The sequence below is a fragment of the Manis javanica genome, chromosome 9 (genome assembly GCF_040802235.1).
Source record: "Manis javanica isolate MJ-LG chromosome 9, MJ_LKY, whole genome shotgun sequence".
Classification (NCBI taxonomy): domain Eukaryota; kingdom Metazoa; phylum Chordata; class Mammalia; order Pholidota; family Manidae; genus Manis; species Manis javanica.
The window spans coordinates 63,428,363-63,443,790 of NC_133164.1; the positions used below are offsets into that span (position 1 = coordinate 63,428,363).

The 15,428-nt window shown below is 42.1% G+C and overlaps 1 protein-coding gene and 2 long non-coding RNA genes across 5 annotated transcripts in view; 2 read left to right on the forward strand and 1 right to left on the reverse strand.

Moving 5' to 3' along the window:
• Nucleotides 1–15,428, forward strand: part of LOC108386215 (uncharacterized) — a 271,240-nt gene that overhangs the window by 207,992 nt on the left and 47,820 nt on the right. The gene's annotated exons all lie outside the window — the stretch shown is intronic.
• The window catches only part of CHST9 (carbohydrate sulfotransferase 9), a 261,701-nt gene that overhangs the window by 24,418 nt on the left and 221,855 nt on the right, over nucleotides 1–15,428 (reverse strand). Inside the window, exon 4 of the mRNA XM_037025364.2 lies at nucleotides 6,399–6,436. Coding sequence (XP_036881259.1) covers nucleotides 6,399–6,436 — 38 coding nt within the window. The remainder of the gene's footprint in view (nucleotides 1–6,398; nucleotides 6,437–15,428) is intronic.
• LOC140843390 (uncharacterized) lies at nucleotides 8,675–10,520 on the forward strand. The gene is made up of 3 exons (XR_012121102.1): nucleotides 8,675–8,778; nucleotides 8,937–9,068; nucleotides 9,635–10,520. It is a non-coding gene; the product is annotated as an uncharacterized lncRNA (long non-coding RNA).

A 15,428-nucleotide genomic window follows, 5' to 3' on the forward strand; every position in this document is an offset into this window, starting at 1 on the left:
AGAACAAGGGGACATTTTTATAGTTGGCTGAGAATAAAGGTTTCTATTTCAGTTCCTGTCCATGATATGTCTTTTTGGGCTCTGCTGAGGAAAATGGCCAGTGGGCAACCCCAAGATTATCCCAATATGTACTTTTTTCCAGTTTTTAATCTCTTTTCAGGTGACAAATAATTTTTCTCTTAGGCAAGATTCACTTGGCTTTTTTTAACTTACTTAATTAAAAAAGTAATTTAATGCTCAACAGGAACTGCAGAGTATGTGCTTATCTTGATTGTTAAAATGCTTTGAGAAAAAGACCTACTACATCATAAGTATCTGTAGCTGAGGATCTCATATTGGTGTCAGAATTGGGGTGCTGATTCGGATGGTCATAGGTGGGATCATTTATTAATAGAACAACTTCCAAAACAAGTAGTGGCATTTGTAGCACAGTAGTGGACAGAGAGGATTTCAGAATGAAATACACATGGATTCAGATTCTGGCTCTGTGGCGCACCAGCTGTGTGCCTTCAAGTCAAGATATTTACATCAGCAGAGACGAGTCTTACACCATAGAGATACATTGCTTCAATCCTGCTGTGTGACCTTGGACAAGCTACCAGCCTCACTAACCATGAATCCCTTGACTTGTACCAATCTCCAATGTTACTGCTGTGAAGTTTAAATGAGATAATTTGACATAAAATTTAGCATAGTGCCTAAACACAGAAAGCTCATTAAGCAACCTAATAATAATGCTAACAATTATTATTATTATTATTATTATTAATTTAGTGCTCAGCATGGCAAGACCCGAAAAATTACTAAATCCTTCAAGCTTGAGTTTCCACCTGTATAAAAAGGAGATAAAAATATGCATCCTCATAGGCTGTTATGGCAAATGACATGGAGCATTGAGTGACGAGCACGATTATTGGTTGGAATCATTCACAAGCATTTTGAGGCTTGAGTGAGAACTATCTGCATATCTGATTGCTAATAGATCTTGCAGTTGGCTGATAAACAGTTTTCTTCATTCCAATCATTATTTTCTTCTTGGTGTTCATGCTTTTAAAACACCCAATGGCCACTTCTCATCCTGCCTGTGTCTCAACAATATATATCCACAGACTATTGCCTATTGTCTATTTCCACAGACACCATTACACAATATTTTAACTTTTTGGCTTCTGATTAAAGAGGTGAATCTCCGTCCTCTGACATTTACACTCAAGCTTTTTCTAGATGTGAAGCCATCTGACCTTTAACAAAGACCACCTTTTATAAATCCTCCTTTGTTAACCACCATTAGTGCTGTTACTTTTTCATCTTTTGTTTTGCTTTCATGCATTTAAAAAAAAGCCTCATAAATTGGATAGATTTTTAAAAGTACAACTTCTAATTCTAGGAGGTAATGTTATGAAGAATTAGGAGACCTTTAGTGCTGACTTGCAAAGAGAAACTCTCTAGTCAACATTGTCTCCTTGAGGGCAGGGCCATTTTGATAAGAATAGTACGGGGTAATGCAATCCCACTTTAAATTTAGAAGTTGTAAAGTTCATGCCTACACTGAAAAGGCATTGGTGAATGGCCCTGTCATACTTACATTTGAAGAAAAAAACATCAGTTGCCCAAGTGTTGACCCATGGAAACCATTTAATCCCCTACAGTGATTATGGAATGTAAACATGAAGGTGAAATCAAGGTCTGGGTCTCCCTGCCCTTTGATTCTTTCATTCTCCCTGACTGTGACCATTATTCATAGGGCCACGTGCCATCTTTGCTTGGCCCTTCTGTCTTTGGTTTAGATTCCTCACCTGGGAGTGCAAAGGAAAACACCTGGTTTCTGCCTTATCAATGACACAATAGGTTCGAATAGTCCACTGCACAGGAAGTAGACTAACCACACTTAGTGGTCCCTCTGGTTGCTAGGAAAATAAATGACTGAACAGAAGAATTTACATTCGACCAGCAATTGGTTGGGTGCTTGTGATGTGCAAGGTGTAATACAGACACAGAAATGAACCGAACATGATTTTGTACCACGAGGATGAGACTATTTAGATACAACATCATCTAGGGATAAATAATTAGACTATAGAGTGGAAAATGCTAGGATCCATAGCCAAGGGGCAGAAAAATAATACAGGAACAAAGAAGAGGGAGAGATTATTCTCAGCCACATGGTAAAAGAATGCTTCATGGATGAGGCAGTATTTGAATTAGGTCTTGGAATATGAGTTAGTTTTGTATGTGCAGAGAAAGGGGTTGGTATGTTGGTGGTGGCAGAGTTTTATGTAGGACACAACAGTTTTACACAAAGGAGCTGGGTGGGAAAACCTATGGAGGCAGGGAGCATGCTTTCCAAAGGATTATGAGATTATAGGGCTTAGATTTCATATTGAAAGGTTAGGACTTTATCCGGTAGATGATAGATGAGTGGGTTCAATCTTGGCTCTCCATTGGAATCGCATTTAAAAATTTTAAAGTTGTGTGAGCAGGGTCATCCCTAAGATTTCTGGGGCTTCCCTAGAACAAGAGTCTGAATAGAGGCCCACATACTGTTTGTCTTAAGTATTTAAAAGGTTTAAAGTAAGCAATAGCCAACCTTGGCCCTCGTTTCCACCCACAGTCTGTGGTCTGTCCACCCACAGTCTGTGGTCTTTCCCAAGTGACTGCTCTGGGCCTCGAGACTCAAGGAACCCCACTCTCCGTGAAGGCCATCCTGCCGCTAGGGGTCCAGTGGACCTTCAGGAGGAGGGCTGCCGCCCCAGAACTTCTTGGGGTTGGCGGGGTGGGGCCTCAGAATCTGCACTAAGGAAGCTCCAGGATTGATGATAATGAACAGGCAGGGGTAACAACCCCTGCTAAATATGGAGGGAGTGTTGTTCCTGTTTAATTTTTGTTTTTCAGCAGAGGAGGGATGCAAGATGACTGGCATTTGAGAGAGTTAAGTGGAATGGAAGATGAGCAGGAAGGTAGTGAAGCCGAGGGGAGTAGAGGGAAGGCAGGAGAGTCTTTGAAGCCACAGGCAAGCCAGGTGGGGTCCAGGAGGAAGCAGGGCTGTGGGCTGGAGAAGGGGTGACCTGGAAGGGGAAGATCATGTAGGGCATGCTGGGTGCTCAGGGGAAGAAGGGGTTGAGGATGTCTCCTCGATTTTTGTCAGGCTTTTACCTTATTAAGGGTTGAACTGCATCCCCTAAACAAATATGTTGAAGTCCTAACTCCTGACTTGTGAATGTGACATTTTTTGGATATAGGGCATTTATAGATGTAATTAAGATGAGGTCATTAAGGCTGGACTACAGTGATAGGGCTGGGGTCCTTGTAAGAAGAGAGGAGACACACAGGGAGGACAGCTGTGTGACGAGAGACGCAGAGACTGAGGTGACGTGGCTCCGAGCCAGGGACTCTGAGGCCTGCTGGCTGCCACCCAAGCCAGGACGAGGCACCAGGTTCCTGGGAGCGTGTGGTCCTGCTGACTGCATCCTGGACTTCTAGCCTCCAGAACTGACATGACATACTTCTGCGGTTTGAAAACACCCGTTTGTGATAGCATGCACACTTAGCTTTATGGCAAAACGTATGGCGTGGGCTCTCTCTGAACGGGGCAGCCAGTGAGGGCGAGCCCTCGAGCCGGGCAGTGCCTGAGTGTGAGTGTCCCACGACATGCATAGCCTCTCAACAAGAACGGAGGCCTATATTCAGTTCTCTCTTTGTCACCTGGCTGTATAAAAACAAAGTATTAATTCACTATGAGCTTTAATTCTCTATTGTACAAAAAGGCATAAACAGAAGGCATTGATTTACAATAGGTTTCAACTCTCTACTATATAATAAGACAGTTTTCAAAAGTTAAGTTACAAGATGTTGACATTTGATATTCCCATGCTCCTACTGACCATATTCTAATTTGCTTTTGAAGGTACCTTTGGTAGTATTTTAAGGCATTTTCTTCAATCTACCAGTGTAAAAATCATTCAGAGAACTGACAGGAGATTTCAACCCCACAAGGAACATTTTTTCAGAGAGGAAACTGTTGCAGCATTGAACTGCCAAAGAGACAGCTGAAGAAATGGGTCAGGCATTCATCCCGTTCTGGGACATGAGCTGCCAGGCAGTTCACTGTTCATTTTTGTCCTCTTCTCGTAAACAAGCTGCGTTAACAAGTTACTTTTAAAAAACCTACTAATTTCCCCAGTGAATTATACAGGAAAAAATTCAGTGTTCCCTCCAGAGAACTCAAATAGCTGTTTGTTCTCAGAGTTCAGGTGTGGTACAATGGCTGTGGGCTAAAAATGCACGCTGGCTATTGGCCAGTAGGCAAGAGTTTTTCCTTCACTACAGTCCTGAGAACACGGGTGTGTGTGCAACTCAGACCTTGCCTAATGAGGAAAATAAAAAAGGACTCAATTTCCAATTTCAGTTTAATTACTCAATCTGTAATGCCCAGGGGGAAGGATTTAGGGGCAAGATGAACACTCAGTGATACTCCATATTACATTCCTTTCTGATAAAGAGCACTGTATTGATTACTCAAAGTGAGTTTTCAAAAACGTTTTTCATAAGCCAAATTCTTTAGGGGTCACAGTGATTTAAAGAAGGGGCATGACTTCATTTCTTGGATGTTTGCTAAAATTCAGATAAATTAGAGGTGTAAGATGCCTCCTGGAATTGTATTGCCTGTGCCTTCTGAGTAATTCCCTCCTTGGGAGAAGAAAGAATAGAAATTTTATTGTGAAATTAGAAATACCAGCTGGCAGACACTGACTGAACAACACAGCTATCTGTTCTGAGAATTAGTGTGTAATTAGTAAACTAAAGACCCTTTTCTCTTATTTAAAGTCCAAGGAATTTCACTCTCATATGGGGACTGGAAACCATTATGATTTTATCTGGCAATAAATCAATGTGTAAGATTCTAAGTATTAGGTGTTCTATTTTGGTGTCTACAAATCCTATTAGTTTAGCCAGATGTAAAAAGAAGGAAAATTCAGGAAATGAAAATCTGCCCATAAGAAGTGGTCTTAATATGTTTCTTGACCGACTACTTTAATTTAATAAAGAAAAAAGGTTGCTTTATAAGGAAAAGTATTCCCTAGGTAACTTAAATAAATAAAAATACTAGTAATACACTTTACTGGTTAACCATTGCTCAGCCTTACCAAAGCACCTGAGTACATACAAATTATAGAAAATACAGTGATAAATTAAGCTCAAAAGGTGAACGAACTCTTTGAAACAGCTCACTGATTTTGCCATTGCACAATGACAGCATTTTCAAGGAATAAGATGGCTGCTGCTACAGGTCAACATTTACAATTATATTCAAAGTAAAATGGCACCTGGTTCAGCATTAAATTTTGCCTGCTGAATTTGCAGTATTGGTATACTCGCCAAATGAGTTAACTATTTCTAAAGTGTGATGAGTTACAGGGCATCTGGTACAGATTAGGTAAAGGTAGAACCTAATTTGGGTGGAATGACAATGGGGATTAAATTTGGAACTTATTTTGGAGTGCATTAGGAGAAGACTTTGAAAAATGTACTCTTGACTGGTATAAAGGTAGATTCCCCCTCTTCTCGGCAAGGGTGAGTTATAATTCACGTTGGAGGAGAACAATGAAAAAGAAGACCTGGAGATTTGTGACTGTGAGTGAAGCCTGAGCATATTCGGCCACAGGCCAGTGTCTGCCTTTGCTGAGTCTAATTACAGGGGCAGCATTCGGAGAATCTGCCACTTGAATTGTCTAAGGAAAGAGGAGGTGCGGTGGGGCAAACCGGGGTTGGTGAAGGTCTTCCTGGTTTGTATGTGTGGCTGTCTGTCTCGAGCCACTCAAATAATTATAACAAGTGACTCCATCTGCCAGTAAACATAAAAAGTGAGTCAGCAGAAATATTTGATAAAAATGTAGTGAAGAAGACAGGAAGTCTTTGGCTAAGCGTGCATAGAAATCAAAGACCAGAATTGAAAGTCAACTTTTACATTTCCACTGCTAGGGGTTCTCTTCTTAACTATGTGGGCAGGACTGACTTCCAGCTGGGGCAAATTAAAACTTGGGAAAATCTCAGAGGAGAGTCACCTCAGTTAAGGGAGAAGTAGATAAGTTACCTGTTTGCAGCCACGACAGCATCAATGCCAAGCCCATGCTATGCTCAAGGGGCTGCTGACAGGTCAGACCTGGCAGAGCCCCACCTCTGTTCCCCATCCTTGAGTGTGGAAGAACAGATGTGGTGCAGGAGACAAGGGACGTACATGTTCATCCCCATAGGATCAATTTACGTGTTCTCAGAACCAACATGTCGTCGCTCACATCCAATAACCAGCAAATGCTCTGCTTTCTTATATTTACAGAAGCTTAATTATTAACCTTTAAAGCAAAATTCTGTGTTACAGTTCATGAGAAGTGAGGAAATACCTGTTTGGTGATATGTTCCTGGGTGTCTTCTCTAGTCACTGAAAGAGAAAACAAAAAGAAATCCAACATTAAGATATGGCAATGAATGAAATGCAGTACGGACCCTCCTCGGTTCCCACTCTAAGCTCCCGAAACCGTCACAGGCATTCTGAACAAGGATTGGTATCACGATATAGACACAGTCACTCCAGTGACGGGAATAAAAACTAGTCAAAACCTAACTAACAGCACATTAGGCAAAGATAATAGAAAATGGAGTGGCAATCTGGGAAGGGTGATACCAGAAGAATGTGAGACTTTGGCAGGAAAGGGAAGAGATGAAAAGGACCGAGGAAGAATTTGAACAACAGCCAGTCTAAGGTTTCCAAACAATGACAATCTGTTGAAGTGCCATCCTACCCCTGAGCTCACAGAACCCTGAGGACGAGACAAGGAGATTTAAAGCAGCAGATGATGGAAGTGCTACTTTTTACAACTTTTCTCTTACCTGTGAAGATGAGAAAGGCATTATCGAACTTTGTTGTTAGAGGTGCTGGCAGTGATTAAAGCACAGACCAATGGTTTTATATGAGGTTTCTTGATCAGGGCACAAAAAAATCAGAGTAATGTAGGAAAGACAGTGGGGCTATGAAGAATAGAGACACTAATGTAATAAGCCTCAGCTGTGAAAATAGCCTGAATGAGATCAATGTTCTATATGTTTTAAATAGAAGGAAAAATCATTAGTAATAATAACTAACGAACAAACCACCAGAAGCGAGAGGAAAGAAGAAATGCTGTGACATGGCAGTTACTAGAGGCTTCTGAAAATCTTGGTATGATATATACACTTTATTAAACATGCTCTTTTAAAATCTTAATTGAGATAATTGTGCAGTGACTTGTGTCTGTAGGAAATAATAGATGGATCCCATCAACGTTTTCCCCAATTTTCCCCAATGGTGACATCTTGAAAATGTTTAGCACATTATCACAAGCCGGAGACTGACACTGGTGCCGCGGAGGGGGTGCAGAGCATTTCTATCACAGGGATCCCTCCTTGGGGCCTTTTTATAGCCACAGCCACTGCCTCCCATTCCAACGCTCTTCTTAACTCCAGGCAAGGACTAACCTGTTTCCCACTTCTGTCATTTTGTCCTTTTCTGAGTTTTTTATAAAAGGAATCATACATTTTATAACCTTCTGGGAAGGGCTTTTGCACTCAGCATAGTTTTCTGGAAATTCATTCCTGTCACTGTGTGCATTTCTGTGTTTATTCCTTGTTATAGCATCCCACAGTATGGATGTACCATAGTTTGTCTAGCCATTCACCTGCCTAAGGACATCTGGGTAGTTTCTAGTGATTATAAGTAAACGTTTGATCAACATTCATGCACATTATATGAACACGAGTCTTTATTTCTCTGGGATAAATGCCTAGGAGTACAATTGCCAGGTCGTATGGTAGATGTGTGTTGAGTTGTTCAAGAAATTGCCAAAGTTTTTCAAAAAAAGAAATGTAATGAATAAGTGGTATTTACCAGCCAATGAATCAACCAATACCAAGTACATTTAGAAACTGCACTAAGTGTTCAGTGTTACAGGGGATACAGTCCGAGTATAAGCAGCACAGAAAATGGAATGGCCGTACTGAGGGTGTGCTGTTCAAACATGCCCCATCACGAAATGCCAGAGGTCAGTCTTGGAGTTTCCAGATAATAAGAACGATTTCCTTCATTTTTAGAACAGCATTGCCAAATCAGATACTCTTGATATGTTTTAATATTTAGGTTTCTTTTGTCAGATTATATGTAGAGTGTTTAAAGAGGCAACAAGGTTTGTAGGAAAAGGTCGGCCTTTTGACCAGATCACCAGAACTGCCAGTAGATGGGGAAGAACATTCAGGCAGAAGGAAGAGCTTGTGTAAAGCCGTGCAACAGGAGGGGGCACAGGGGGTCCAGGACGTGGAGAGGAGGCCAGCATGGCCAGAGTGGAGAAGTAAGGGATGGGGGTATGAAATGGGACTCGACAGGCAGGCAGGAGACACCAGCAGGTAAGCTCATGGACCACCTTGGGGAGATTTATGATCGTTGCAAGAGCAATGGGAGGTCAGCCATTAGGGGCATTTAGGCTGGGATGTGGGCGGGACAATGGAGTGGCTTGGTCAGATTGCATTTTTTATAAGCCTCTCAACTCTGGCTGTTAATAGGCAAGCAGGCTGGAGGGTAATCTGGGGCGGGAGGGGCATCTGGGGTGGTAGCGGCCCTGTAGAATCTCAGTTTTGTTTCTTTAGGAACCAAGGGAAATCTGAAGGAATTCAAGAGAACAAATAATCAAATCATCAGCATCCAATCACATAGCAGCCCACTGGACTCTTGGAAATGGACTAGACAACAGCCTGGTATCTAATTTCAGCCCTGACATTTACTAGATGCTAGATCTGGGGCCAGTTAATTAATGCCCTGGCCTGTTTGGACATCTATTATAAGAGTTATAATACCTACCTGTCTCTAGATTTCTGATTAAATGATTAAAATAAAATAAGTATGAATTTTGCAGGCAAAGGATAAGAGAGGGATGATCCAGGGAGTTGGGGCAGGAAGAGTGAAGTCTCAGAGGCAAGCAGGGGGTGTCGGGTGAATCACGAGAGCTCCTGAGAGGCGTATCCAGTTCAAGCCTTCACCATCGCAGGTGGGAAGTATGGCTGTGGGAAGGGGGTCAGAGACCAGCTGGAAGGCTGCTGACTTGAGGTGAGATCAAGAAGGGCTTCGCAGGCTGTGGGAAGTCAGCAGAGGTTTCTCAGAAAGCGGAGGAGGTGACCAAAGCTGTTCTTGAGAATGATGACTTGGGTGGTGGGGAGGAGGTTGAGCTGACGGTGAGAGAGAGGCAGGAGGCAGAGACTGAGCAGGTCAGGGCCCAGGGAGGAGTGTGAGGAGGACCGTAGCCCAGGAGTGGGAGCAGGGATGGAGGACTGCCTGGAGCGGGTGGCATTTCTGAGGTAGGCTCTGGAGATGGATTAGATGGGGCAAGTCCAGGAGCAGAGAGCAAGAGCAACCCCTAGGTTTTTAGTGAGGGGAACTCGTGGATAATGACAGTAAACCTACAGTGGGAAAAGGAACAGAATTTCAGAAGTTAAGTGAGCTCTATAAGCTTGCCCCCATTATTCAAATGAAGATATCTGTAGGTTATGAAAGTTGACATGGCAATTTTGGTAAATAAATAACAGCCTCCCAACTCATCCACATGCTCACCCCCAGAACCTGCAGAGATGGTACCTTCCATGGCAAAGGGTCTCTGCAGATGTGATGAAGTTAAGGCTTTTGAGATGCGAAGATGATCTCGGACTATCTGGATGTGCCCAGAAAAGGTGATGCGACACTGGGACTAGAGGTTGGGGTGGGGGGGCTGCAGCAGCTGGAAGGGACCTCTCTTTCAAAGATTCATACTTGTAGGATAACTGTATCAAATTCTCCAAACTCTGCAGTGAGACCCACTCATCCTTCCCAGTATAAGGTGATTGACTGAGCACCTCAAACTGAATAAAACTTCATAGAAAGTTCTTTTGCTGCCTAAACTATTTTTAAATTTCTATTTTTAAAATTATTTTTAGTTTATTGAAGTAGAGTTGCTATACAATATTTTATTAGTTTCAGAAGTGCAACCTAGCAATTTGACAATTTTAAACATTATGAAATGCTCATGACAATAAATATAGTTACCATTTGTCACCATGTAAAATTATTTCAATATTATTGACTATATTCCTTATTTTATAATTGGAAGTGTGTAGCTCTTTACCTCCTTCCCCTATTTCACCCATCCCCTCCACCCTCATCCCTATCACAACCACCAGTTTGTTCTCTGTACTTATGAGTCTATTTCCATTCTGTTTGTTTGATTTATTTTTTAAGATTCCACATATAAGTGAAATCATATGGTATTTGTCTTTCTCTGTCTGACTTACTTCAGTTAGCATAATACCCTCCAGCTTCATCCATGTTATTGCAAATGGCAGGATTTCTTTTTTTTTTTATGGCTAATATTTTACTATAGATATGTATCACATCTTCTTTATCTACTCATCTATTGATGGACACTTAGGTTGCTTCCATATCTTGGCTCCTATAAATAATGCTGCAATAAACATAGGAGTATATATATATATATATATATATATATATATATATTTGATTTTATTTTCTTCAGGTCAATTCCAAAAAATGGAGTTAGAAGGTCATATGGTATTTATATTTTTAAATTCTGGGGAGCCTCCATACCATGCCTAAACAGTGTGAAACAATGGTTCTTAGCCTCTTCCCGGTTACAGGCCCCTTTGCGAGTCTAAGAGTAGCTATGCATCTGCTGCTCAGAAAAATGCCAACACATAGCAAAGGGGATCAGGCAGGCTGCTCACAGACCTCAGAAACTGTGCACAGATTGGCAAGAATCTGCAGTTTAAGGTCTATTTTAAACAGTAGGCCCCAACTAGTGAAATAATTTCTCTGAATCCAGATCCTCTGGACCATTTGTAGTCCTTCAAACCTACAGACTTATTAGTTGTTTAACTCTTTCCCCTAACTTTACAAAACAAAGGTAGGAGTCCAATATTTTACATTCATTCTAAAAATAAAATACTTTCAAGGTGTCAGATGCCTAAATGCTGGGTGTGCAAAGATGTGCAGAGCAGGGCAGCCATCCTCCAACAGGAGCAGCATGTGTGCGAAGGGCCTTGCGTGGGGCGGCCTGGGCAGCAGCAGGGCTGGCCTAGCCTGAGAGTCCCAGCTACAGGCAGGAACCCAGCACACGGACCTGGACTGCGTCTTGGGATGACAAGATAGGCTGGACACAAGTTTCCCTGGCAAAACATCAGGAGCCCAGGATTCGTGGTGTCTGTCCCAGTCAGGAGGAAGTGGGGACTGTTGATAATGTAAGTGGCAGGCAACATATCTGTGTCTTGGAGGAATTAGGTACCGGGTCAAGTATAGCTCAGGTGGAAGGTAGGAGGCCACGCTGGGGGCCGAGGGGGAAGGCAAGGGCTGGTTCCCTGGGTAACAGGGAAGGCTTCTAGCGACCGAGGTCAGGCAGTCAGCTGGCTGGGGATCATAGGGACTCAGGAGCCAGATAGGCTAGGTCTGTGAGTCCAGCTGTTTACATATGAGGGGAATTATCTCCTCGAGTGATTAAAATGCTAATAAATTAAAATATATAATGACATAATTATTTGTGGCCCCAGTGGTTATGATTTTGCCTAATGATATATTTTTTCTCTTGCTTATGGATGGTCTGAGGCTGGTGGAGATGCAAATGTTCCTTGGTTGATGTGAGAAGAAAGGAGGGAATCCCACGTAAGGAGAACCTAAGTCATTCCCAAATTTATTCAAATCAAATTTGAGGAAGAGGAATGGAATTTAGGGGATAAATTGTAACTGCATAAGCCTTTGCTAATAAAAGATTAAGAAGTATGTGGCTTAGCATCTTTTAATTATTTTTTCTAGCATCTTGAATATACAATGTTTGAAATCTCTGGTTGGATCAACATTATTTTGCTTAGAGGTTTGTGGACTTTGCATACTGATTCTTTCCTGTTACCAAGTACATTTGCTTTTAGGCTATTTTTATTCACTTTAAAGGAATTTTAATAACTTTCTGTTGACAGCACGGACAGCTGGTCTTGAGAATTAAAGAAAATTCACTTGCTGACTGAGGAAGGAAGTGACATCAATGAGTTTCTTAAGTCAGCCCAGAGGGGGAAACCGGCTTGCTAGAGAGTAGCCTTCCATTGCCCTGTATTCATCCAGCGATGCCTTGAGATGCAAATTGCTGTATCAATCAAACCCACCCACGGTGCCTCCCTTCAACCTAGGGCGAACTGAAGGAACAATGCCTGGAAACACCCAGAGGAAAAGGGATGAGGGGCCAGGAACTTCGGGGCTAAGTGAGTTACTGGAGCTCATGATCCCCTCTTTCGGTGCTGGTATTTCATTCTCTGTCATGCCTCAGTTTCTTTGTCTAGAAAATGAGTTTGATATAAACCATTGGCTAAAGTCAGTCTGTTTCTGACAGATGGCTAATAAGACCATATATTGTCTATATAGTCCAGACATGTTATCTCTCCGCTTTGTCCCGAAGAGCACCATCAGCTGCTTTTTATCCCCTGTCAAGAGCTTTCTGGAAAGAGGGACCTTTGGGTGTCATATATAGCTACTACCTTGATCTCCTGATATTCTGAAATTTGGTATTCATTGTTTATAGCTCTACTGCAGAAATAGGCATCAAGCTTGGACTTTAAATAATTATGACAATAGTAGTAACAATTATTGCTGTCATAATAATGAATGACTTAATTCCTCACCACCACCAGAGAATTCCCTCTGGAGCTGCACTCATTCGTTTTTCAAGGATAACGTGTGGGTGAACTGCCTGTACATGTGTGGGTTGGGCCATGTGAGTATGCATGTATGCGTTTATACACACACACACACCTGTGTGAAAGACAGGCAGGAAAGTACCCAGAAATAGTTTATGGTATGAACTGAAAAATTAAGTTGCTGTTATTGATTATTATTTATTTCTTAGTGCATGTTAGAAAGTGTTTGCGGTGCCTACAGTGGTGGTCCAATATAGTGAAATAATGAGTTTGAGTTAACAATCTAGAGTCAAAGGAAATTTAATTCAACCCAAGAGACTGATGCATTAATGCAGGCTTCTTTCCCTTGTCTATAAACATATTTGGAGTATTCAATTAAATTTTCAAGTTTTATGAGCTTAAATGTGTAACTTGAACCACCCAAAAAATATTGGTTGAAATAAAGAAAAGAACGGATGAGCCCTCAACAGCCATGGTCTTCAGGCCAAAGGATTTTCAAGGATTTTCAGATTATCCCCAAGCCTAGAGATGCTTTGACTCTAGTGAAACTCACTCATCTCATCCTACAGCAACATTTTAGTGAGCATGTATTCTGGGCAATATGCGAGGTGCTCTGAAGGTACAGAAGGAAAGAAGATGGAACAAGATGAGTGTACAAAAAAGTAACAACATGGTATCAAGGAGCTGTAAAGGCTTTATTAGTAAACTGTGCAGGTTGTCAGTCAAATGGTACTTAAATCTTGGGGTCCTAGAAATGGCTATGGATTCGCTTTCAGGCTCTTCCAGGCTTGGCTTGGCCACCACCCAGCTGTATGGCATTTAGCAGGTGGCTTCACTCCTCTCGTCTCTGCTTTGACTTTAGTGCACAGGGACAGTGCTATGAGTACAGATGGCCTCTAGGCTGTTTTATAGTTCCTTTAGCTCCTTGGCCCCAAAAAGAATGAGGGAGATGGGAAATTCCCATTGAATGTGCCCAAATAAAAAAAAGAGAAAGAGTCATTTCTGGTGGGGAGACCTGGGGAGGCTCCACGGAATACACAGCATTTGATCTAAGTAAGATACTCCTAGAAACAGATGGGAGGAAAGGTATTTCACCCAGAAAAAAGAAATCATGAGCAAGAGCGCAGAGCTGGGAAATGCATGGAGGTGTGCAGGGAGCACAGACACTGCTGCTTGACCTCAGTGTGGTCTGTGTATTAGTGACGATAGGAGGCAAGGCAGAATACGTGTGAGGGACCAGTTTCATGGAGGGCCCTAAATACTTAAGGACTGATTTTGACATTTGGTCCTACAGGTCCAAGGGAACCACAAAAGACTTTTTGTGCCAGAGAGTGATCAAAACTGTTTTAAGATGATTAATCTAATAGTGCTATGGCTTGAGAATGGGAGATACTAGTAAGGATGGAAGAATGTACGTGGATGTCAGACACATTGGGTGAGTAGAATGACTTAACAATTCAGATGGTGGATTGGAGCAGTAGGATGATTAAAAAGAAAGGAATTAAAGATGACCAAGACCATAAGCTTGGTTACATGGGAGAAGATGCTCTAATGCAAAGAGGCAAAGAAGGAAATAGGGCCGGTTGAAAAGAGTAAATCTGGTGAGTAACGGTGGAGGTAAGATGATTAGCTCAGTTTAGATTTGTTAAGTTTAAAATACCAGAAAGACATCCTGGAGGAGGCTGAAAGTGAGCTCAGGAAAGAGATCAGTATCAGGCAATCTTCTGCAGAGGACGTGAGACTCTTTTTATAATATAGAGAGGGAAATAAATAAACTAGAACTTTAGGAAACAGCTGTGTTTTATTTATATATGAATAATTTGGTGCCTCTGTAGGTAATGGAAGTCAAGTTTCACATGATCCACTTTGAATAAGAAGAGGCACCATCTCTAAGCTAACACAAGGATTAATGATCAAGAACGAGCAAGTTAGAAGTTTGGATTCAGAGTTATGTTCTCTGTGGTCCTGGATTTGAGTCAAAGTTTATGATTCTGACACCAGTTCCAATGTGTGGTTTTTACTTAACACACCAATGAACTCAATTCTCCACAATACCAACCAAGTGTCCCACAAGTTTAACTCAATTCTGACCCATGTATCTGGACATCAGATCACAGGTGAAGGGTTCAGCCCTACAAGACTGCCCCTCACCCACCCCACCCCTCAGATGCCAATCAAGTCCAGGGTGTCATCTGTGTTTGTGACTGGCCAGCTACAGATCAGAGGTTCCAAAGAAGATTCCCACTTTGGGTTTGAGTAATTTGCTAGAGAAGCTCACAGGAGGCAAAGAAACATTTTACTTATTAGATTATGGGTTTAGTATAAGAGGATATAACTCAGAACTGCCCAGTGGTATTGATGCCCAGGGCAGGCTCCCACGCCCTCTCTGGGTGCACCACTCTCCCGGATCTGCATGTGTGCACCATCCTGGAAGCTCTCTGAACCCTGTCCTTCTGGAGTTTTTTGGAGGCTTCACTACATAGGCATGATTGATTAAATCACTGGTCACTGATGACTGAGCTCAAACTCCAGGCTCTCTCCTCTCCTGGGGGGCCAAGGCGGTGGGACTGACAATTCCAACTCTTTAATTACATGCTTGGTTCTGTGACAACCAGCGCCCATCCTTAGGTGCCATCGGAAAGTCACCTTATTAACATAACAAAAGACACCTTAATCTCATCACT